The sequence below is a fragment of the Pantherophis guttatus genome, chromosome 1, assembly GCF_059756535.1.
Source record: "Pantherophis guttatus breed Tessera chromosome 1, ASM5975653v1, whole genome shotgun sequence".
Taxonomy (NCBI): domain Eukaryota; kingdom Metazoa; phylum Chordata; class Lepidosauria; order Squamata; family Colubridae; genus Pantherophis; species Pantherophis guttatus.
The window spans coordinates 189,981,940-190,005,008 of record NC_142063.1 but is presented as its reverse complement, the minus strand read 5'-3'; the positions used below and the strand labels follow the sequence as shown (position 1 = coordinate 190,005,008).

The 23,069-nt window shown below is 35.6% G+C and overlaps 1 protein-coding gene across 5 annotated transcripts in view; it reads right to left on the bottom strand.

The window, feature by feature from the left end:
* PKHD1 (PKHD1 ciliary IPT domain containing fibrocystin/polyductin) overlaps positions 1 to 23,069 on the bottom strand; it is a 285,011-nt gene that overhangs the window by 248,656 nt on the left and 13,286 nt on the right. For all 5 annotated transcript variants that reach the window (XM_087882250.1, XM_087882249.1, XM_087882251.1 and 2 more), the window contains exons 9-22: positions 22,893 to 22,957; positions 22,478 to 22,517; positions 21,054 to 21,124; positions 18,241 to 18,342; positions 17,986 to 18,081; positions 17,353 to 17,491; positions 14,639 to 14,753; positions 7,223 to 7,498; positions 6,047 to 6,136; positions 5,355 to 5,445; positions 4,513 to 4,652; positions 4,067 to 4,194; positions 2,994 to 3,178; positions 2,213 to 2,351 (exon numbers count right to left, since the gene is read on the bottom strand). In XM_087882250.1, the coding sequence (XP_087738376.1) occupies positions 2,213 to 2,351; positions 2,994 to 3,178; positions 4,067 to 4,194; positions 4,513 to 4,652; positions 5,355 to 5,445; positions 6,047 to 6,136; positions 7,223 to 7,498; positions 14,639 to 14,753; positions 17,353 to 17,491; positions 17,986 to 18,081; positions 18,241 to 18,342; positions 21,054 to 21,124; positions 22,478 to 22,517; positions 22,893 to 22,957 (1,677 nt within the window). The remainder of the gene's footprint in view (positions 1 to 2,212; positions 2,352 to 2,993; positions 3,179 to 4,066; positions 4,195 to 4,512; positions 4,653 to 5,354; positions 5,446 to 6,046; positions 6,137 to 7,222; positions 7,499 to 14,638; positions 14,754 to 17,352; positions 17,492 to 17,985; positions 18,082 to 18,240; positions 18,343 to 21,053; positions 21,125 to 22,477; positions 22,518 to 22,892; positions 22,958 to 23,069) is intronic.

Below are 23,069 nucleotides of genomic sequence, written 5' to 3'. Positions count from 1 at the left end.
TGGGGGCAATAAGCTGACTTTGTATAAATATACCGTACAAAAGTATGAAGGCTATTGCTTAACGCATTGTAAGCCGCCCTGAGTCTCCGGAGAAGGGTGGCATATAAATCAAATTTTTTAAAAAATAATAAAAAAAATAAAGAAAACAGAGAAAAATTTAATAGAGATCCTTAAATAAATAATAGGTTTAATTACACATAGCTCAAACTTAATTTTTTTAAGCTTTTGTTATAGACAATTCAAATTGCTTTTCATACGTCTTATGCAAAAATAATTTTCAAATCTCATTCCAAAAAAAGAAAGTTACAGATCCAACATAAATTTTCATTAATATAATTCATATGCAATTAGAAATACATCATAAGAAAAATAAATTAGAAAATATTTATATTCCTACTAACACAGAAAAATACCAGTGATTAAATACAAAAACCTACAAAGGCATAAAAATCAATAAGCAAATTATATATTTATTATTCCTAATTCTTCACATTTACAAAAAATAATTAAACGTTTCAATTCATCCATAGGACCCATCAATCAGCTGTGAAAACCTCAGCAACCACTGGATGGCAGTAGGAAAAGACATAAGACATCGAAATTCAAAGCTTTTACAGAAGCATGCTTCAAAGTTTAGATTTTGGGAGACAGTTGAAGAGTGCATGACAAGTGCTGATTTAAGATATAATGTGGATAGTTACACTTCTAGGAAGACTTCTAGGAAAAACCTAATTTATTGACTGTGTTCAATTACATGTTTGCCATAAAGTCAATTTCCTTAGAACCCTGGATATACTTATAAACTAAGCACATGGGAAAACTTCATCCAGCATGATTAATTAGTTTCTGTGCCAGTATAAAGTGTAAATAAAGGCATCAAATGACTGCCACATACAGGCTGAATATCATCCAGTGATTCTGTGAAATTCTTGTGGAGATTACTAGCTTGTTTATCTTTTCTAAACCTACTACATTCATTTTCAAAACTAATCCAAAGTGTCAAATAAAATTAACACATAAATCTCAGTGTTTTTTCAAATCTAAAGGGTCCCTTTAAAAAAATTCAGTCCATACATTTTATTAATAGTTTAAATTAAGATAACACTGTGGTCTTGGTTATTATATAAGTATACATTTGTTTTGAATGACTTTCTAAGATTGTTTTAGTCTAGTATTTAAATTTAAATTGCATGCAAGATTTCTGCTAGAGCTGATTTGAAAAAAAAATAAAGTTTCAAGATTTTCTCTCTTTTTCTCTCTCCCACACACTTACTCAAGATTCAACATTTCTTCTTAATCTTGTATACCAAATTATCCCACCCTACCCATTACCCAATTTAATTCCATCCAATGAAAAATGCATGTATCCTTATTTCTATTAAAGCTTTCCTGCCTGGGCTGCATCAATCTGGATAAGTTTCAAATATCTCTTGGCTGCAATCTAGGGACTGTCTAGATTTTTTTCAATCCATATGGGATGCTATTTAAAGCCTTTCATAGGCATGCAATTCGCTTAAGTGCCATTCTTTACATGAATCTAATCACAACACAAACATGCCCCAGCAATCTCCATTTTCTGCTCTTTTTTACAATATTGCCTTAACCTGATCCCAGATTATCCCCAAGGCAACCTTAAATCATCCTTGGCTGTTCCAGTGTTAGGGTTTTCCCTGTTATTCCAACACACTTTAAATTGAAGTACCAATTTACCATCTATCAAAACTTGCCTCCTCTTCCCAATCCCAGCCCAATGAACAAGATTATATTGATTAATGTCTTTCTACCAGCTAATATAATGGGGGAACAAATCCAGGGGACTTCACCAATCGCTTTCTTTAACTTGTCCTCAGACAGAAAATAAGGATTCAATCATTTGGCGTCATCTTTCCTGTGGCAGGATAAGGAGAGGAAATAGCAAAAATAACACTGGAACATCTTTCTGAAGAGGAGCATGAAAACTGAATTTAGGAAAAGTCCTAACTGGGTTTCTTGACTTGCTCTGAAAGTCCCTGAAATAAAGATGTTTTACCATATAGTTGGCCTACTTTACACATCTCAACTATTTTTAAAGTCCTAGCTGGCTTTCTCTGATTCAAGGAAGGAAGGAAGGAAGGAAGGAAGGAAGGAAGGAAGGAAGGAAGGAAGGAAGGAAGGAAGGAAGGAAGGAAGGAAGGAAATCAAAGCATAAATGTGTGTGAACCTTTATTCTTACCTGAGTGAGAGAAGAGGAAGGTTCTTGTGATAATTTGCTACAAAAAAAGATACATTAAATACAGGTGGGATGCCAGCAACCAAGACAGATTCTATGAGGTTCCCATGTGGGCGAGATGACCAGGGTTCCTTCTGAAAAACTGGAAAGAAAAACAGTTTTGGGATAATATTGCTATAAAAGACAAGACTTACCACTTGCCAAACTCAATATGCATATAGCATAGATTCTTAAAATAAAAGTAATTGCATTGTAATTTATATCAAAACTTCTCTCTACCACTGAAATAAATATCTCTCTAGGAATTTCAACTTGCTCTTCAAAAATTTCACAACGTTAAGGGAAATGCTCAGATAAATAAGAAGCCTTTACTGCCAATATGAACTAGCCCTAGAAACAACAAAGAACAGATTCTGCGGAATCTAAGAATTTTACTTATATATGTATGTGTAGCCCTGAGTTTAAATCCTTGGTTTCTTAGATAATCGGTGTCTCAGATTGGGATATTGATGATATCTGCATAAGGTTTATGAACCAACTTTGCTTGTTCTAGCTCTTTGCTTCCTTCCCATCTTTCCAGATTGCGTTTCCCACTAACTGGATCCAGAATCTACAACTGAAATGTTTCTCAAATGTTCAATAATTATCAATAACTGTAATTCTATCAAACACTTATTTTTTGATTAAAAAATATTGCTCTTGTCTTGCCCCTTGAAATTCATTCATATTTTACTCTTATATTATCAAAAGCAAAGCAAAGAAAAAAAGCAAAATATCAGATTACCAAATACATCTTGATCTGAAACAATGATCTCATCAATGAAAAACCAGGCATATGTCTCTGTTGCAGCAGCAGGAGCTTCTACATCAATCTGGTGCAAAAACACTGAAGAATTTTTGGGAAGATCATTAAGGAATTCAGAATTATACAGACAGTCTCTCCAAAGGTTGATGCATATGAATTTCCAGCTGAAAGAGAAATATATTTTTGCATTCATCACCTCAATTTATATTAAATGTCTACTTAAAAGGAAATTTACTTTTAAAGGAATTTGAATGACAGGACTATTTTTATAACTGCCAGGAAAGCAGAAATAAATATACATTATGTATATGCCCCCCCACCAAAGATCACAGATGTTTAGAAATATCAGTATCACATTTTACATAGTATTCAGAAAACGCAAGTAGACATTTTTCTTAACAGTCCTGCATATTTGATTCCATGTTCAGATTTTACTATGGGCAACATCTTAAAAGAAGTACACTTGACTTTGATAATTCCCAATCAAGTTGGGAATATTCCTGTGAATTTCCTAAACCAGTTTTCAAATTGTGTTCTGTGGCACCATATATTTCCATGAGAATTTGATGGGGTCCATGAGAGAATAAGGCCAAACAAGCAAACAAAGACAAGTTCACTCAAAGGCTCTCATCAGAGCTCTGTCTCTTGATCAGAATTCTGGAATTGCTTTTCTTCTTTTTTAACAGGTTCCATGACCTGAAAAAGTTTGAAACCCCCTGCCCTACAAAATGACTCTGCCAAATCAAAGTCATATACTCATTGGAATGAAACTAGAGGTTTATGGTTAGGTCTCTATTCTTGAACATAAGAATAGTTTTCCAGATATAGCTGAAATGTAATTCTCAGCTACCTGAGCATAGTCAAATGGGGGAAGGATATTTAGACCTGTATCCCAGAAATATCTGGAAATCAAAAGCATCAAAAGAAGTGATTTTGATTCCTATTCATTAAGTACTTGTCCCATTGCCTATATGTCAGAAGCATACATATTGCAGTTAATTATATTAAAAAGAAAGGGACTGTGCATAAAATGAATGTTTATAGATATAGACCTTTCTGGACTGGATTTCAGATTCCATGGGCAAGTCACATGTTTCTTCACAGTATCTAATAAGGTATTGGAATAAGACACTGCAATGGAGAGGGTATTGCTCATGTAGCCTTTGTATGCAAAGCACAACTGTAAAGAAGGGAAAGAACAAAATTCCTCCTTAAATGATTTGTTTCTAGTATGGCTGCCAATAATACAGAACAACACATTTCTATACTCAGGTTTCTTTTGAACAACGTGCTATCCTAAAACATCTGCCCCACATACACAAGTGTATTACACTTGCCCACCTTGTGTCCCTTACCATGCTTGCACGGATCAAGGCCAAATGAGGCCAAATGAGATTTCCTGTTCCTGATATTGATTATGCCTATCACCAAAGTCATCCTATCGATTCAATATTTAGTCCTTTCACTCCTTGAAATTTCTTGGAAAAACATTACTCACGTGTGTGTATGTAGTGACATCATAAGGAGGGATTAATTGAGATGTTTTGATAAGACTTTTTGGCCTGAGATTGCTGAATCTTCCACAAAAGGGTTCTGTCCAACTGACAAGGACTCCACCATTGACTGGATTCTCAGTATCTATGGCAGATGTGGGGAAAGTAAGGAAAAATTATATGCAAAGTAAGTCCTAGAGTCCTAGACAAACCTGAGTGCAAGACTAACCTTAATAACCCAGTGCTATGAGTGGCAGTCTCAGTTCTGCAAAACAGCATTAATGCCAAAATTCAGTTGCAGCATGTAAAGACTTGCACATAACAAATTTAGTGAAAGAGGGTTCAGGTTAAGCATATAAATTAGAACATTACCCATAATATGTGATACACATTATGCAACCCAAGTGTAGGATGCATAACTAGGTGATTAATAGGAAACCACATGCTGGTTTTGCAGCATTCAAGACCACAAGACAAGCAGGGAGAGAAGAGACATTGTGCAAAAAGTAAGCTAACCTATGTAGCCACATTGCACTTAATCTACTCTAATTGTAGCCTTTGTGACCAATTTTTATAGATTTTTTTTGGTAAACTACCCTCAGAGAGATAGCACATTTTATTCATTTTAAATAAATGAAATAAACAAATAAAATAACCTTTCATTCAATAATATAATGTATTCTTTCTTTATTTCATTTCTGACCAGTATTGTGTGAGTGTGTGTGTATATGCATTTGCGCACGTTTAGTTTTTGGAGAAGGTCTGCAGATGTTCCTTATCTTTTTTTACAGTAGCTAATTTTTTTTTCTGAAATAAAAGTCTTTCAAACTGAAAATGACAAGCTTACTTTGCTCAAACCTTGCTTGCAAAAAAATATTAGCAGATGATGGCTCTATTTCACATTTTACTGAAAGAAGTTCCTCCAGTTCATGCTGCATCTGAAAAATAATTTTTTTTCTTAAAAAAAGTGCAGAGTTCCAAAACCAACCAGGACCCAAATGTAAGACATTTGGCTATCTAAAGCCAAACAACTAATGCTTTTCCCCACTATAAGTCTAGCTGCATTGTACCAAAAATAAGAGAAATTATTCTGATACCTGAAGCAGATTTTATACATACTGTGTGTACAAAGATATGTGCAGTTTTTAATATTAATATTTTTGAAATCATTTACAGTGATCAAGAGTATTTATTAATTTAGCTTGAATTATCATTCCATGTCAGAATTTAGTCTTTGAGTACATAACATTTCAAATCCACTTCTCAAGATAGAAGCTGTGGTTCCTTACTCCTTAAATGTCATGCTTCTGGGGTACCTCAACTAACCATAAAATGTCATTATAGATTTTACACCTATTTATCACTATGATCAACTTTTATGTTCGGATATCTTCCTAATTTTTCCTAATGTGTGATCTCTGCTTATAAAGTGCAGTAATAGTTTTAGAGGTTGAAGCTACTGTTGTACCAATCACTGCTACCATCCCAATTCTACACATTGCAATTATTAATAATTATTTTATATTCAGGAGTCTGTACTTGATCAGCAGTAACATTTGTTGACATGGGATTGCTGGTCACATTGTCCCAAGCAAGACTGAACCATCCTTTGCCAGACAATATCAGCATCTATAAAGCAAAAAGATTAAGTGTGGCTTACAAAGTATATTTATTTCTTCTGAATAAAAATGAAAACAGTACTTTTTAACAACTTGGGATCCTTCATTCTCTCCTTAACCACATATTGAATGTAATATGTAATTCAGAAGAGTTTTGAATTTGATAAGCTTGAGTCCCAGTTTAATGTATAGTTTCAAAGCAGCGAAATTTCTGCAAATAATTTCATTTGGGGAGGAGGGAATTAAGGAACTCATGAAGTCATCCTGCAAAATGTTTGAGAATCCCTGAATTTGTTGTTTACTATTTTGTAATAATCCTAGCATCAAAACATCCATAAAATTATTGTAAGGTGCCGACAGCTGCCTCTAGACCAGATGGGTGGCATATAAATTTGATAAATAAATAAGTAATAAACAAAACCTTTACTCTCTTTGGTCAGCTAACCATAAATTAGGTTTCCTTGCATCCCTTCACAGGGATAAAAGGGAACAGCCTATTTCTCAATTGCTAAGAATGATCCAACATTCAACTGGTGATAAATTTATTAGTGGGTGAAGAAATAAATATGGCTCAGGCCTACCAGCAGTCACATGTAGAACACATGGGCAGAATACAAGCAGAAAAAAAGATGAAGTCTGGTGGCACCTATGTTATGGTGGAAACTTTAATGGCCTAAAGTTTACATATAAATACACTGAGATGGCCAAGATAATATAAGCCTTTTTACTGCCATTTATGAAAATCTGGTATCGAAACCTGATTTAACATAGTTACAATAAAGGTTCCTGACTTTTTTTTTTAAAAAAAAAGTTTTAATAAATCAGAATAAATAAAATAATAAAAAAAGAAAAAAGACAAAGACAAATACACACAGAGAGAAACACACACCACATTTTATAGCAATCATTCACGCAATCTGTGACTTTTATGCAACTTGTTGAAACAGTGGGGCTTCAATTCACAATTTCAACTAGAAAATAAAATTCAAGTAACAACATTAGTTCATTGTTTTATCAATTCAGTTGACAACTGTTATAGGGAAAAGTGTGCAGAAGAAGGAAAAATTTCAAATTCAGATTATATTCTGGAATTTACCTGTATCTCTGGAAGCTGGATAGCACTGGCTTGTATTCTGTATCTCTCTCTGCGATAAGTACCAACCACATCAGGGTTCAGCCAGGTATTGTGCAACTGAAATCCCATGCTCATGCCATTGTTTGGGGATATCCCATGATGCACAGCTTCCACATAGTACATTGTACCAGCAATTAGCTCATATTTCTCTGATTTGGGCTTCCTAGGATGAAACCAATCTTCTTCCCAAAGTGCTGACCAATCAGTGGTGCCAGTAGGAATTGATACAACTTCCACCTGTTGACCAAAAAAAATGAAAACAGTAAAATGGCTGGCTCAGGAATTCTGAGAGTTGAAGTCCACAAGTCATAAAGAATATTTGATTCAAAAAGCAAGGGAAAATAAAATGATTTTTTCAAAATTATAGATCCAAGTATCAAGCATGAAAGCAGGAACATTAATTGAGTTTAAAGGACAGATTTTATTATTTATTACCTCTAATACAAGAATCTAGTCAACTAATGCAGGTAAAGGTAAATAGATGCTAGATAAATGTCAACAGAATTCACAGGGGGGTGAGGGGTTGGTTATTGTGAAAAATGCAATGACTCCAAACTGAAGACTTATTTAACCCACCTTCCAACTCAGCTTCTTATCCTACATCTGGTGATAGTAACAAGGCAATCTATTGTATATAATCAGGGAGAAAACTCCACTCACTAGCACTGATAATGTTGGGTAATGAAATGTCTGCAAGCAAGTAACCAAGCTCAGAGATTATTCCACAGTTGCAAAGATAATTTATTATTAGACTCTATATCAAATGGATTATAATAGAATTGAAGCTGGTCAGTAGCTACTATTTGCTTCATATCTGAAGTAGCAGTTTCAACATTTCTACTTTTCCTGATTGAGTATCACAGATTTTGGTTTCGGAAACTCCACACTGAATGCTTTTCCTACCACCTTTCATAAGAGGTGCCAAAAAGACTGGTGGCAAGGTTTTGGCATGTTTAGGAGCCATCATCAGTGGTGGGTTCCAACTGGTGTTACCACTGGTTCTCTTCGCGCATGCATGCCGAACTTGCGCTCTGCGCAAGCACGTTGGGTTTCTACCCAGTTGAGGTGCGGCAATCCACTCTGCTGTGCCTATCAGCTGGGCTAAAAACCAAGAAATAAAGGTAGGAATAATGCGGGGGCGGGCGGAAGGGCCCAGCTCCCAGTCACAGAGAACTGGTTCGGTGACGTCACATCGTGACCACTACCGGCTCAGCCGAACCGGGCCGAACTGGGCCGAACTGGGAGCAACCCACCACTGGCCATCATGCTTCTGAAGAAACATTCTTAAATTGAACAAATCAAATGGGTGAAGAAACAAGTCACTGTTCTGTCTAGAGAAACAGGGAGTTAAGCTGCAGTGAACAAATAGTAAATATCAAAAGGTTTAGCTCTGAACATCAAATGATTCAATTCATTCACAAATCAATTTAAATTCTGACTGGATGGTGGGGAATGGAAGGACATACTCCTTGCAGACAGCTGGTCATTTGCATTCTTTTAGCAATTGGTTAAGATCACTTGGAGGTTTATCTGAGTCATCAAGGTCACCTGAGTGGTGTAAATTGGTGTGGAGCCTTTTTAGAACTGTTGAAAGGACTCTGTTATAGACTGGAGAAAATGAGGACCCAGTTTGTTGCGGACAATGAGCTGACTCTGTAAACTACTTAGAGTGAGCTGTAAAAGCACTATGGTGTGGTATATAAGTCTAAGTGCTATTGCTATAAGAGATCATTTTTAATTTGATAAAGTCTCAAAACCAATATCACTGGATTTCTTTCCCTTTTCCCAATATCTTTGCCTGTTACATTATAATGAAAACTAAGTCTGCATTTAGAAAAAACAAGGGTTCTATATTGTTCTGGAAATGAATGGAATATAAAAGATTAATATTTGTTTTAACTTTCTGCTTTAAGGATTTAATGTTAACTAATAGCTTTTTTATGACTTCAAATAAATACTTTTGCTTTATCCAAATAAATCTATTGTTCGTATATTCAACAAAGATGTATTCAGAGACCATTTGGCACATGGGTTTAAACTGTAATCAAATAAGGCCATAATCCTGAAGTTATTATAATATCTGTTTCACAATTTTTTTGCATACTGAACAATGAGATACCAGGAAATAGTTTATACAGAAACAATTTCATTCCTCAAAAGACAAGAAAATATATTCAAATTGGGACCCAAATATTAAAAGGGATATTTTTCATCTAGTATTTCTTCTATAATGAACAGTTTAGTACCTAATAAAATATCCGAGATATCTGGGAAATACGATCTTTTTTATGTGCAGCTACTGTATCAGATCAGTATGAAGTAGTTTCTCTGAATGTGGCCAAATTCTGCTATGTTTTATGTAAAATTAGACAAACTGTTAATCCACCACAAATCATAATATATTATTCTGTCTTTTATCGTTATTTTTGATTATTATTTCTGTTTTAATGCTTTTATTTGTGGTCCTGGTCCATGACCATAATAAAGATCGATTGACTGAAGCAGTTTGGAAAATCTACTAATTAAAATTGCAATATTTCTTGCATGCCTAGAATTATTTCTCATCACATCTCCATCATTCAATTTTTCTGTAACAACTTACAGAATAGAAAACAGGCATGCATGAGCTCTATTTATAATGAATAAAAATAATACCAATCCAATAAAATGCACTGATATAAGCTTCCAGGTTGAGAAAAGTTGATTCCAAAAGCAAAAGAAAATAAAATGACTTTTTCCAATTACAGTAAAAATCCTTAATTGCTCAGTATTTGACAGATTTCTGCCATAGTCAAGCCTCATGATTAGTTTAGCTGTGTAAATCAGTTACTTGTTTTTAACTGTAAGCCAGTCAATAAAATTAGCCTCTGTAGGAGAGGAATGCACAATTAAAAAAAAAAGAGTGGGGGAAATTACAGACCAGTTACCGATAAGTTTACATCTGGATATATTTTTGAAGAAGGAGCAGTATAGATTCTGCCATGCTAAATTATATATTTATTTACCTCTTGTGAGCTAGAGGTGATATGCTTAAAAATCCAATTTTCTTGGATTTTCAAAAACTAAGTCTTCAGAAAAGACTCAGACATCATGGAATAATTTCCCCCCCAACTAGTTAAAAACATAGATGATAAAAATAAATGGGCAATCAAGGATATATATTGAGATGAAAATTGTTAATCTATTTGTCAATGACATAGAGTTGGAGCATTCACTGAACTAGCCACATTTGTTGATAACATCAAACAAGATGGTGGCAGAAAAGTTGTTTCAAGTATAGCTTAATTCTTTTTGACTCCCCTGTACATATTCCTACATGGTAAAAACAAAAAGAAACAGAAAAAAATTTCCAAAAATGAATTTCCAAGTTGGGGATGGATGGATATTAAAGTAGTAAAGTCATTTCAATATAAGGAAGTCTGCAGTGATAGATATTGAAGTTGGAAGCCTAACTTTGCAAATACACTATATACAATTTGCTAACATGTCTACATTAGTGATAAATAACAAAATAAATAATCATTTTGGTGGGTGACTAAATGAAAACATTGCACATTGTGAAAAAGGACATTTTTGAGGGCTGCAGGGCCTGAGTGAATAAACTAGCCTTCTTTATATTAGTTCCCACCTTATTTCTCCAGTCTTACTGCAATTCTGGTAACAGAATAAAACAGTTTTATTTCAATGTCCTTTTGGTTCCTGGTAACTGTGGCATAAATCTTGGCTTTATTTGAAATGTATCTTTTCTTTTTGTGTGTTGGTTTTTACATTATTGTTTATTGTTATTTGGGAAGATCATTGTTATTGATGATGATGTTATATGCCACCATCAGTCCCTCGAGGCTGGAGAAATTTATCAGTACTGTAATATAAATGCATTAACAAACAAACAAATTCCAGGAAACATTAAGAAAAACAGGGAAAGTGGTGTAAAATAAAATTGCTAGTATAGCAATGTTTATATACAAAAACCTGTTGCAACTATAAGTGAAATAGAACAAAATTCTTTTAATCAGGGAATTATGGAGCTAAAAGACATGAGGAACAAGGCAACCCAAGTGATCAGAGAGAGAGAGAGAGAGAGAGAGAAAGAAAGAAAGAAAGAAAGAAAGAAAGAAAGAAAGAAAGAAAGAAAGAAAGAAAGAAAGAAAGAAAGAAAGAAAGATCATTTAGGAAAGCTAAGTAAGACATAGAAAGCAATTATTTGCTAGGTCTAATATTTTTAGCAGTGCTGGAGATCATCTCCAGAAGCAAAGCAGCTGGGGAAATGGAAAAATTCTCTTGTTCTCAGGCATGTAGTTGGTATTGTGAAAAATATGCTAGAAAAATAGGGCTGAGAACTTCTTTAAAATCCCCATGATATGCTATCACTACACATTTGTACATGCCCTGAAAGATTCTGCAAAGTACAACTAGTTACTGCATATACTTTCTCAAAGCAGGGAAAGAATACTGTACAGTCTCAGTTATGCATTTTGGAGCTTAAAAAAATAGAATGAAAAGTTAATAGGATGTTAGCCCAACAAGCAATCAATATTTTCTGTTTTGAGTCAAAAATGGTTCTGATATTTTGCAGCAAATCTGAGTTCTGAAGATATGTATCATTTGGAATATTTCCCTTTACAACACTTAACTAGACAGTGAGTCCCCCCCTCTCATGATTTCATATAAGTATCTCACAGTCAAGCATTATTAGGTAGCTTCCTGATCTATTGTTCTAACCAGCCAATCAGAGCACCTAGAGCCAATCCCTCATTTGAATGGCTCCCATTATATAAGTGCACAGCTAGAATGAGATCACTATCATTTGTAAGGGGGCAAGTAAGCTGAACAGGAGGGGTAACAACCAGCAAAGTCATGGCTGCTTTCCAAAGAGGCAGGAAGGCCTACTTCCGGAGGAAGAGGAGGATGCGCCAAAGGAGATACCGAAAGTTCCTAAGTAGACGAAAGAAGCATAATTCTAGGCGAGGTAGGAAAACACGAACCAGACACATAATGAGATGTGCAAGGAGCGGTTATCGAAAGAGGCGTATGCCCGTGTCCCGATATCTGGACCGAAGAATCCGAGACAATGTGCTCTCAGCCCAAAAAGCCAAGCATTCAATGACTTCCTACAGGGGCAACATCTATCACAGGAAGCCCTTGAAGGTAGGTAGACCAAGAAAGAAGAAGCATTATAACCGTACGCGTTCAGCTTTTCTAAAAGCCAAATTGAAGAAGCAAAGAGCTAACAAAAAACGTGCCAAACATTCTGCTCTTGAGAAAAAAGCCAAGAGAAGAACACGTTATTCTGATGAGGAGGTTTTCTATAGTATGGCCAACGCTTCCATGCCAAAACCAGCATCAGAAGAAAGACCAATAAAAAAACACACTGTCCGCTTCACAACTCCTGGCAACACAAAGACCGAGCCCCAAGAGGACCCCTCCCTTGATAATCAATCAAGCCAGCAAACAATAACACCCAAAAAACGGGGCAGGCATTCAGCCACCCCTGTTTGCAAAAGCCGTTAATCTAGAAGAGCATCCCTCACTCTTCTCTGAATAACCGCCTGCAGGGCCCTGGAAAAGTAAGAGAGAAGAAGTAAGAGGAAAATAACATACCGGCCTGCCTTAAAGATCCAAGAGACCTTATAACTGACTTTTGATGTGAGACCACCTTCACCCCTACCAATCTGGAATAAAAATGAATTTGCTTTATCAACAGATTAGTTTGAAGACTAAAAAAGGCATTTGGACAATTGCATGACAATCCACTGGAAACAAAAGAGAATCACTTAAGTAAACCTACTCCGCTTGAGAACATTTATTTCCTTAACAACGAGGAAGCCGATTTAATGAAAAAGCACAAAACTAGAGACTTGCCATAATTTGGTAAAAAAAGGATTGACGTACTGAAGGTGTGTTTTTCCTCTCCAAGGAACATCTTAAAATAGTAATAAAGCTGGATCTTTTGAAATATGTGTTGTGGAATTCCATCATTCCATCCAAGCATGTATGGACAAAATGGGAAAAAATATGGAGAATGGAGAAGTGATTATTCCTTCTCCTACTGCGCTGTATGGTGGCACAGTGGTTAGAATGCAGTATTGCAGGCTAGTTCTGCTGATTGCCAGGAGTTCGATCCTGATGGGCTCAAGGTTGACTCAGCCTTCCATCCTTCCGAGGTCGGTAAAATGAGAAACCATATTGTTGGGGGCAATATGCTGACTTTGTAAACTGCTTAGAGAGGGCTGTAAAGCACTATGGAACAGTATATAAGTCTAAGTGCTAGTGCTAGTGCTATTGCTATTTACAAATCAGCACCACCCACTGATAAATAGCCCTGGTGGTGCAGCAGACTAAAGCACTGTTATTAACAGCAGCTGCCTGCAATTACTGCAAGTTCAAATCTCACCAGCTCAAGGTTGACTCAGCCTTATATCCTTTTTAAGGTAGGTAAAATGAGGACCCGGATTGTGGGGGCAATAAGCTGACTTTGTATAAATATACAAAAGTATGAAGGCTATTGTTTAATGCATTGTAAGCCGCCCTGAGTCTCCGGAGAAGGGAGGCATATAAATCAATTTTTTTAAAAAAAATAACTGCCTATTAATGTTAATTAGTTCCTGACAAGAGTTAGACAGATTTAGTCTCAGTCCCCAGGTACTAAAGCACCATTAAATAGTTTAAAACTATTTATTTATTTAACGTATGGTATATCATACATGGACTAGCAATATAAACATTTCACTTAGTTTCCTTTGAATCACTTGATTCACTGGCAAGGACTGGAATGGGAGTGAGAATGACAACAGTCAATTGTAGACAATCATTTGATATAGTGAATGAAAATCGCTACAAACATCTAAAACAGTTGTGAACTCATCCAGTACAATATAGTATTGGTAACATAATTCCAATCAATTTATATTTAGCAGAGAGAACTCAAGCCTGCCAAAAATTCCATTCCATAAAAGGGAACCTCATCTTAAGAAATGGCGATATGCTATAAATAAATATAGCTTGGTTTCCAGATTATTATATATACATTCAACTCGGTTGCCGTTCTCTTTAGATAAGACCTATCAAAAGAATTGCTTATTTATTTCCTACCCACACATCTTGCACATAAATTATAGATCTGTCTCAGAACTCAGGTAAACTGCCCAATTTTTATTTGTTTTCCATATCTCCTGAAGTTATCCAATTCATTTTAAGTAGCTATATTTGGAAAGGTCCACAGTTAATTAAAAGAGAATCCTTTCATTTCAAGCAAATTTTTGGCTTTTGGTAAGGCCAAAGTTCAAATTCTCAAAAGTGGAATTCTATGGACAGTTAACCAAGGACAATATTTTAGCATGTTGGTTTTTGATAACAGTAGCTTGTCATATGTCATACCTTTTTTCTTGGCTCATCTGAGAGGCTTAGATATAAAGAAGCTTTGCCATCTGCCTGAATCCAAAATGTATAATTATTTGTCTCTGGTGCCACAAAAAAACCACGGAGTCGTGCACTGGATAGCAAAAACAAAGATATTCAACTACTTAATATCAAACAAGATTCTTCTGTTGAGTCTAAGAGGTCTGATTTGAATTAGTTAATTTATTTATTTATTTATTTATTTATTATATTTCTATACCGCCTTTCTCCCGTAGGACTCAAGGCGGTGTACAGTCAAGAAAAATATAGATACACAAACATCATAAAATTGCTAATTAAAATTATTACTTAGTTTGGTCAATTAAATAAAACCCAGAATTAAATAACATTTTAAAAAATAATTCAATTAGTTACCATATAAGAATCCTAACTTTAAATTAAAAGACTTTTCCTTTTTAAAAGAATCATAAAGATGTGTTCACTATTTCGGCCTAGAATATTAGAAATTTCAAGAAATGACTCATGGTGGCAAATAATCTTCTTTATTTAGGAGCCATGGTGGCACAGTGGTTAGAATGCAGTATTGCAGGATAATCCTGTTGACTGCCGACTGCCAGCAATTCGGCAGTTTCTCACTGCTCAAGGTTGACTCAGCCTTCCATCCTTCCAATGATCGATAAAATGAGGAGCCAGATTGTTGGGGGCAATATACTGACTCTGTAAACCGCTTAGAAAGTGCTGTAAAGCACTATGAAGCGGTATATAGATCTAAGTGCTATTGCTATTGCTTTACTGCTGTTAATGTTTTCTTGGTTGAATATGTCTGAGTATCTGAGGAAACAGTTAATCCATACCAAAAACAATGGATAGCAATGGAAAGAAGGTGTTTACCAGAGCCCTTGGTATTCTATTCAAACATTCACTGTATAAAAACATTAGTGTGTAGTGTTTTCGTAACTAAATAGTGATGCGTTTCCTGATCTTGATCATACTAACGTAGTGGGAGAAAATGATCACATTTTAAGGAAAGGATGGACGGTTGACTCGGTAATTTTTACTCTGGAAAATAATCTTAATTATGTTAGTTGTAATGTCTATGGAGATTCTCAGTCATCCAGGTCATAGTTATCACAAAGGTGCTTTTTCAAGAGGCAACTGGGTTTTCTTGTTTTTCTCTGAAGATGTTTCACTTCTCAGCCAAAAAGCTTCTTCAGAGCTGAAGAAGCTTCTTGGATGAGAATGAGAAGTGAAATGTCTTCAAAGAAAAACAAAGAAAATCCAGTTGCCTCTTGAATAAGCACCTTTTTGTTGTGTTAATTAATATATGGCAATTTTATCATTTATATCTATACATTTAATATTTAATTCCAAGATATGTTACTGCTTTCTTGATTTCAACTATTATACTAATCCTTCAACTGATTTGTTACTTATCATATATATTTGTGGATAAACTGAGAATTATACATGCTAAAATACACCCCACAATTAGGTTTGGCTTATCTGCAGATGGGCTTATTAAATAGTACATCCAGTAATACTTTTTTTCAAGGTATCTGTATTTGCCATATTTATTCATGGACAAAGAAATCCTTGAATTTTTAATCAAAGTAACATGAAAAATGCGGATCAGCTTATCTCCAGATGGCAATTTTTTCATGATATTTTGGTTAAAAATGCAAGGGCCACCTTATCCATGAATGGTTTTATATGTATGTATGTATGTATGTGTGTGTGTCTATATATATATATATATATATATATATATATATATATATATATATATATATATATATATATATATATATATATAATTTGATTTATATGCCGCCCTTCTCCGGAGACTCAGGGCGGCTTACAATGCGCTAAGCAATAGCCTTCATACTTTTGTATATATTTATACAAAGTCAGCTTATTGCCCCCACAACTGGGTCCTCAATTTACCTACCTTAGAAAGTATATATATATATATATATATATATATGAATATATAATATTCTACATTTGCATTTTTCTCCTTTACATACATCTATCTATGTTGTTTCTAGGAATCAAAAATGACTTGATGGCACATAATCAATCAATAAATAAAGACAGCTTTCCAAGCCAATTAAAATGCAATTTAAAATTGATTAAATAAATAAAGCAGTGATTAAAATGGAGATTAGCTTGACATTTTATACATATTAGGGCTGTGCAGCACTTCAGATTCAGAAGTAAATGGATGCCTGTAACTTCTTAAAGCTTCTCTACCTTCTCCCAGAACTGTACCTTTGAAAGCTCTCAATGCAACAAAGACTCCTAAAAAGTCATTGTTCTACATCACATAGGAAGCACCCTGGATAGATGGGACCTCCTGAAGCTTTGGCTTAAATACATAGAATACAATAAAAACAAGACAGAGAGAGAAGCAAAATGTAAGTGTTCTTCGGTTACCTTCCTTCCTATTATATTGTGGCAAGTAATAAGTAACTTTTTAGGACACTCCAGGAAAATATGACTTAAACTGGTTTAACAATAATTCCCCATTCTCATTATCACCTAGAAAGTCTGAGTCTTCACTTAGAACTGTCAGGGAAAATCTTTGAGTATTCTAAACTCTCTCACTACCGTTCCTTTAAACTTTCATGGCAGTTGTATAAAGCAGATTAAATGTACAGATTGCGGAATGGTCAGTGTTATGTTATTGCAACTGTTAGTATGAAGATGACTTAATAAAGAACACTAATTACCTGAACGGCTTCTGTTTCTCAGGCAGAAAATTGTATGGAGAACTGGCATTAGGAACAATCTGCCAGCTGTATCCTGGAATCGCTTCAGTGAAATTAGCGTCTGAACCATCCCAAACTTCAAAAAGAAGGCCCCTGTTTCCTGGGAAGTTGGAAAACAAGGATGGAATCATCAGTAAATGAACTGTAAATGTATTAGTTAATTTATAGATGTGCTAATTAACTAGTGATCAAAACCAGTCCATAACAACCTGAGTCTAAGATCTCAGCCCCACCCAGAGGTGGGTTTCAGCAGGTTCTGACCAGTTCTGGAGAACCGGTAGCGGAAATTTTGAATAGTTCAGAGAACCGATAGTAAAAATTCTGACTGGCCCCACCCCTATCTATTCTCTGCCTCCCAATTCCCAGCTGATTGGGAGAAAATGGGGATTTTGCAGTAACCTTCCCCTGGAGTGGGGTGGGAATGGAGATTTTACAGTATCCTTCCCCTGCCACGCCCACCAAGCCACACCCACCAAGCCATGCCACGCTCACCAAGCCACACCCACAGACCGGTAGTAAAATTTTTTGAAACCCACCACTGACCCCACCTCATTTCTCATTTGATCATTTGGATGGGATATAAGTTGAAGATACCTGGTTGAATTTCACTGAATGTTCTATTATTGTCTACTGCTCCAGTTGTACAGATTATCTTTTGTGGAGTAATATGTTTAATTTGGCAGGGAGTACCTGTGGAGAGGAAAGAAGAGCCTGAAAATTAAAAAATCTCAGAGCGTTTGCAACCTTCCTACATACTCACTCACATTCCAAATTATTGTATGTGCTTTTTTATCATATTTCCATTTTCTGAGGCTTAAATGTCATGAAATTCGATTTTATCATTTTTACCTGCAGCTGTGACTTTCATAGGTGTCTCAAAGAAGTCCCCTGTGATGGTGAGATCAGTTCCACCACCTAGGCTGCCTGTAGCAGGAGACACTGAAGAAATGTCTGAGAGAAAAATAAAAAAGGTAATCATAGGCTGGCTTTTTGTCCCTCTTCTCTCCCTTTATCTTCATGAGAACTAAGAAAGGTCAAGAAGTCTGATATGCTTTCTCCAATTATATCTCTGCCTTGGACTCAAGACAAGCAACTCTCCCTCCTGTTCCTCTTCAGACCAGTTCACATTAAGGAAAGTGATTGGTGATCGTCATTGAGGCCAACAAATATTGGGACAGATTAGTTTCCTGTTGGCTCAAGGATTTTTGGAGAGCCATGTACATATCTATGTCCACCTGCTAACTTTTTAAAAAATCCATTTAAAAATAATGAAATAGTTATTATTCTTTATTGAATATGAATGAGAGGGGAAAGAATAGAGATACTTTCATGGCAAAAAGTCACTCTTTAATCTCTCTCTTTTTTTTTAATTAATTGAAGCTTTTCCTCTTGCTGTTGTTTTAACATATCTGTGATATTGGCCAGAGTATCTGGGGCTAGCCTCATTTCTGACTAATCTATCTTCTTCTTTGGTTTAACCACAGGACTAGGGTGGATACCTGTCTCTACCAAAGTAGAGGCCTCTTCTAAGGGAGAATCTGTCATTTCTGCATTTTTCATGTCTACTTGTTTGTTCTAGTTTAAGCCATTTTCACTTGTGTGATTGCCATCTTTTGGATATCCCACTTCTGCCACCACTTTGTCACAGGTTCTTTTAAGTATACCCAAGTCAATGGGTTCCAAAACACAAGTTCCTAGGCATCACAAACATACACACACATTCACAGGGTAGTGTTCACTGCTGCCCACTACTACACTCTTCCCCACTACTCCCACACCTCATACAACTGTTCCTCCAACTCCAACACTATTCCTTGTGAATTCTATTGTAAGAAGTTAGAACCCACCCCTTTCCTAGAGGAATGAAATATTTTGAGAAATATTAAAAAGGCAGAATATTATGTTTCCCTGGATAAGAAATGGAGAAGCATGTTTTAAAGACGAAGCAGCTCCCATCTTTCTGCCCCCACTCTTTGTCAATGGGACAGAGGCAGAAACTCAATCTTTGTCAATGGACCATCATCTGTAACACAATAGGACCCATCTAGCAACAGAAACTAACACAATAGGACCCATCTAGCAACAGAAACTCACCACATGGCACTTGGGAAGATTACATCAGCCAGCAAGGCTAGCTAAGACCCCGCCCCCTGGGAGTCTGACAACCAATCAGGATACTCTTTCTGGGCCCCAGGAAGTTCAAAGCCAGAGAGGGCAAAAAACTCGGGGACTCGCTGCGTCTTACTCCTTTTCTGTTCAGGAATTCAAACATGTGATCCTGTCCACCATTAAACCATCTTTCCAAGCAGTCTCCATGTTTCCAGTGTCTTTTTCCCCACTTGGAGCTGAACCCATAAGGATATTTCTTCCTATACTATTACAGCCAAAAATATTTCTTTCTACCTGGTTCAGGCTGCTTTATTTCCACACAGGAACACACATCTCCCTCCATCTCTCTCTCTCTGTCACACACACACACCCAAAACCTCCAACGGTCTCTCAACAGAGTTTTTCTAGCCAACATTGCTGTGCTGGCTGGGGAGAGGGCTTAAAGAGACAGGACAACAGCTACATAGGTGCTGACCATTTTCTAGGCAGCTTGCCCTCTCACATAAATTCATTCTAAGAAAGTCCAATAAACTAGAAATCAATTTAATAGTTCCAAAAACAACCAACCATGCTACTAGAAAAGACATACTGGATCCTAGTTAAGCACAATTACATCTCATATATCTGGGATTAAACCAAAGAATATTAAAATAATACTATAGATGGTACATGTTCCTTTCCTCTTTACACTCTCAGGCTAGAAAATAATAGATTTTATTTTCATTCTTGATGGAACTTGCCAGGTATAGGTATCTCTATATATTAGATGTTATTCAATGTATGTCCAACTCTATACTGGGATTGAACTCCCACGGTTGTGTATTGATGACTATAATGCAATATGGTATGGTTAAAGCTATCTTGCAAATAGGGGTTAATTTATCTGGTCCTCAACTCTCTAATCTGAGAGAACAAACAAATAAGAAAGGTAGGTGTACCATTCATTGGATCTACAGACTTCTCTTCCTTTAAGCTGCTAAAAGTATCATATAATAGTCATCAACATGCAAGGCCTGGAACTTCAAATATCAGTAAAGGATTGAACATATAACATATAACCCCCAACCCTCTCATCTTTTCAAAAGGGCCTAAAGACGTGACTCTGCCAATCAGCTTGAGGCTCCAGTGGGGGAACAGCACAATGGAGGTGGTTGATTGAGTAATGACAGATCCCACCTTCCACCCCCACTAAGCCCTTGCCCTCCCCATGTGTCCTTGGTTTTAATGGCTGATTTTAACTTTTTATGTTTTAATTGTATATATAACTGTAAGTCGCCCAGAGTTACCCTACGGTAAGATGGGCAGCCAATAAATTTTATGACTGACTGACTGACTGAATGAATGAATGAATGAATGAACACTAACATTCAAGGGCTACCTATGGCCGACATTCCAACAAGAACAATTTAGACTGTACAATGTTTCCTAGTAGTTAGTAATGAATATAAGCATTGAAATATATAACAGTTATTGATTAAACTTGTTTTCACATTCCTTCCACGATCTTTCAAAATGAAGCACTGCAAATGTTACACCAAGATAGAGCACAGCACCTGAGAATGTCTGGTACAAGAAAAGTTCCTGTTTAGCACTTATAAGCCAAGCATCTTTGTGTACTATTGACCTGCAACATTAAAACAAGAAAAATAATCAGAAATACTTAAATGAGAAGAAGGTAAAATTGGCATCCATAGATTATAGCATGAAGGAGAAATTGTAACATTGTGATGAAACACTGAGAAAATTAGTGTTTAAATAAAGGATTAACTGAACCTTTTAGCAAACATATATATATATATATATAGTACGGTGCTTGTAAATCTCTTAGCTATTGATTGTTTCTTTTCCTCTTGTGCTTCTTTTCTTTTCCTTTTACAGATGTTTAATTAAAATCAAAATTCAAAAAACCAACCATTCTCATACCATTCTGGAAATTTGTCAGGTCAAGGACCATTCCCCAGTTTTATAGTTTGTATTGTCTACACAATTTCTTGTAATATCACTGTAGTTGGCAGGTTATTAATTGTTTTTCTGAGACATCTCTTCCATTTCAATTGTTTGCCAATAAATTAATAATTTCTGTTTAATTACTGATATCTCTGATTTATAAAACTGAGCATGAAAATCATAGCACTGGAAATCGATAGATTCTGTCCCAGTTCTTAACTGACAATTATTCGCCTGAATTTCTGATATCACATTTCATTGTTGAACATAGTCTGAGGTTGCAACAGGGGCTACTGAGGAGTCCACAGCAAAGCAGAAGAAATCAAAAAGTAATGAGGCCTAAAACAGCTTTGGTGCACTTGAAAAAGAAAAGTACATTCTGTACATTGTAGATTTAAAAAATGCTGACTATCTTAAAGTCCAATATGTCCTTTTGAAAAGTAAAAAGAGGGTGTTTGGGGAATATTTCCTATAGAGAATCTTTGTTTAAGTTAAAAATAAAAATATGTTGATAGCTTGCAAAATTTCAGGATAACATTTATGAAATATTTCAGGAGTGTTCTTAGTGGAACCATAAAAGTTAAAAGATAGCCAGATCTAGTGGTTAAGGCACCAGACTTTTGCTCTTACTGTAAGTTATTTCTATACTGTGCATTTCTCCTAAGTGTAAATATTATGGTCTCATGCTTGAAATTGAAACCAAATGGGAATGAGAAGGTTTCATGAATGCAGGACATACCTAACATATCTGACATTTGGAACAGATCATTTTTTGACACTCACCTCTCTGTCACTGATGCCCCATGTTGCCTGCTGCCAAACATCTACCTAATCAGTACACCAACCACAGTGACCTAACTCCACACCTCCAGATAGCCTCTTTACTATATCCAAATTGTCAAACAATATGGCCCCAGTTGCCTGCATCTGGGACAGACCACTGCCCTGCCCTTCGTACACAACTACATGAAGGCATTGTAAATTAATAGGAGCTTTATTAAGCCAATGAAGGAACTTTTCTTTTACTTACTTTCCCTTGTTATACACTGAAAAGCTAACATTGTGTGACCCTGTAAGAAAAGAAAACACACTTTCAGTGTAAGAACTTGAATGCATAATTTATAAATGCTATATTTTATATTTTTTGTTTTTCATCAGTATAATAAACTATTTTCAGAATTCTGAATAGAACTTTTGCTTTCACTTTGACATTTTTTTCCCTAGGAAGTTATTTCTGGTCTCCCTAGCTTTCACAATGCTTTTATTTACTGTTTTGTACTAGCTACTTACGTTTTGTCACAGTGGCTAGGAATGTCCACTGGAAATAGAGATAACAGGAAGAGTCAGAAAGGAAAACTGATTCCTTGCAGAAGAAGACCCACACAAAGATGTTTATAACACTGAATAAAAATATAGTAGTGTATTATTTTCTTATTTTTACTAACCAATATAGTTGCCTTCTACTTCACACGCTACAGTTCCCAGGCCATCAATTAGATGAATAGGATAACTGTAAACAAAGCAAAGAAAATATTACTGAAAAGGTTAAAATGTCTTGTTCAACTGAAGAGAGATCATATTTCTTCATTACAAAGATTTCTAAAAAGGCAACAATACATGGA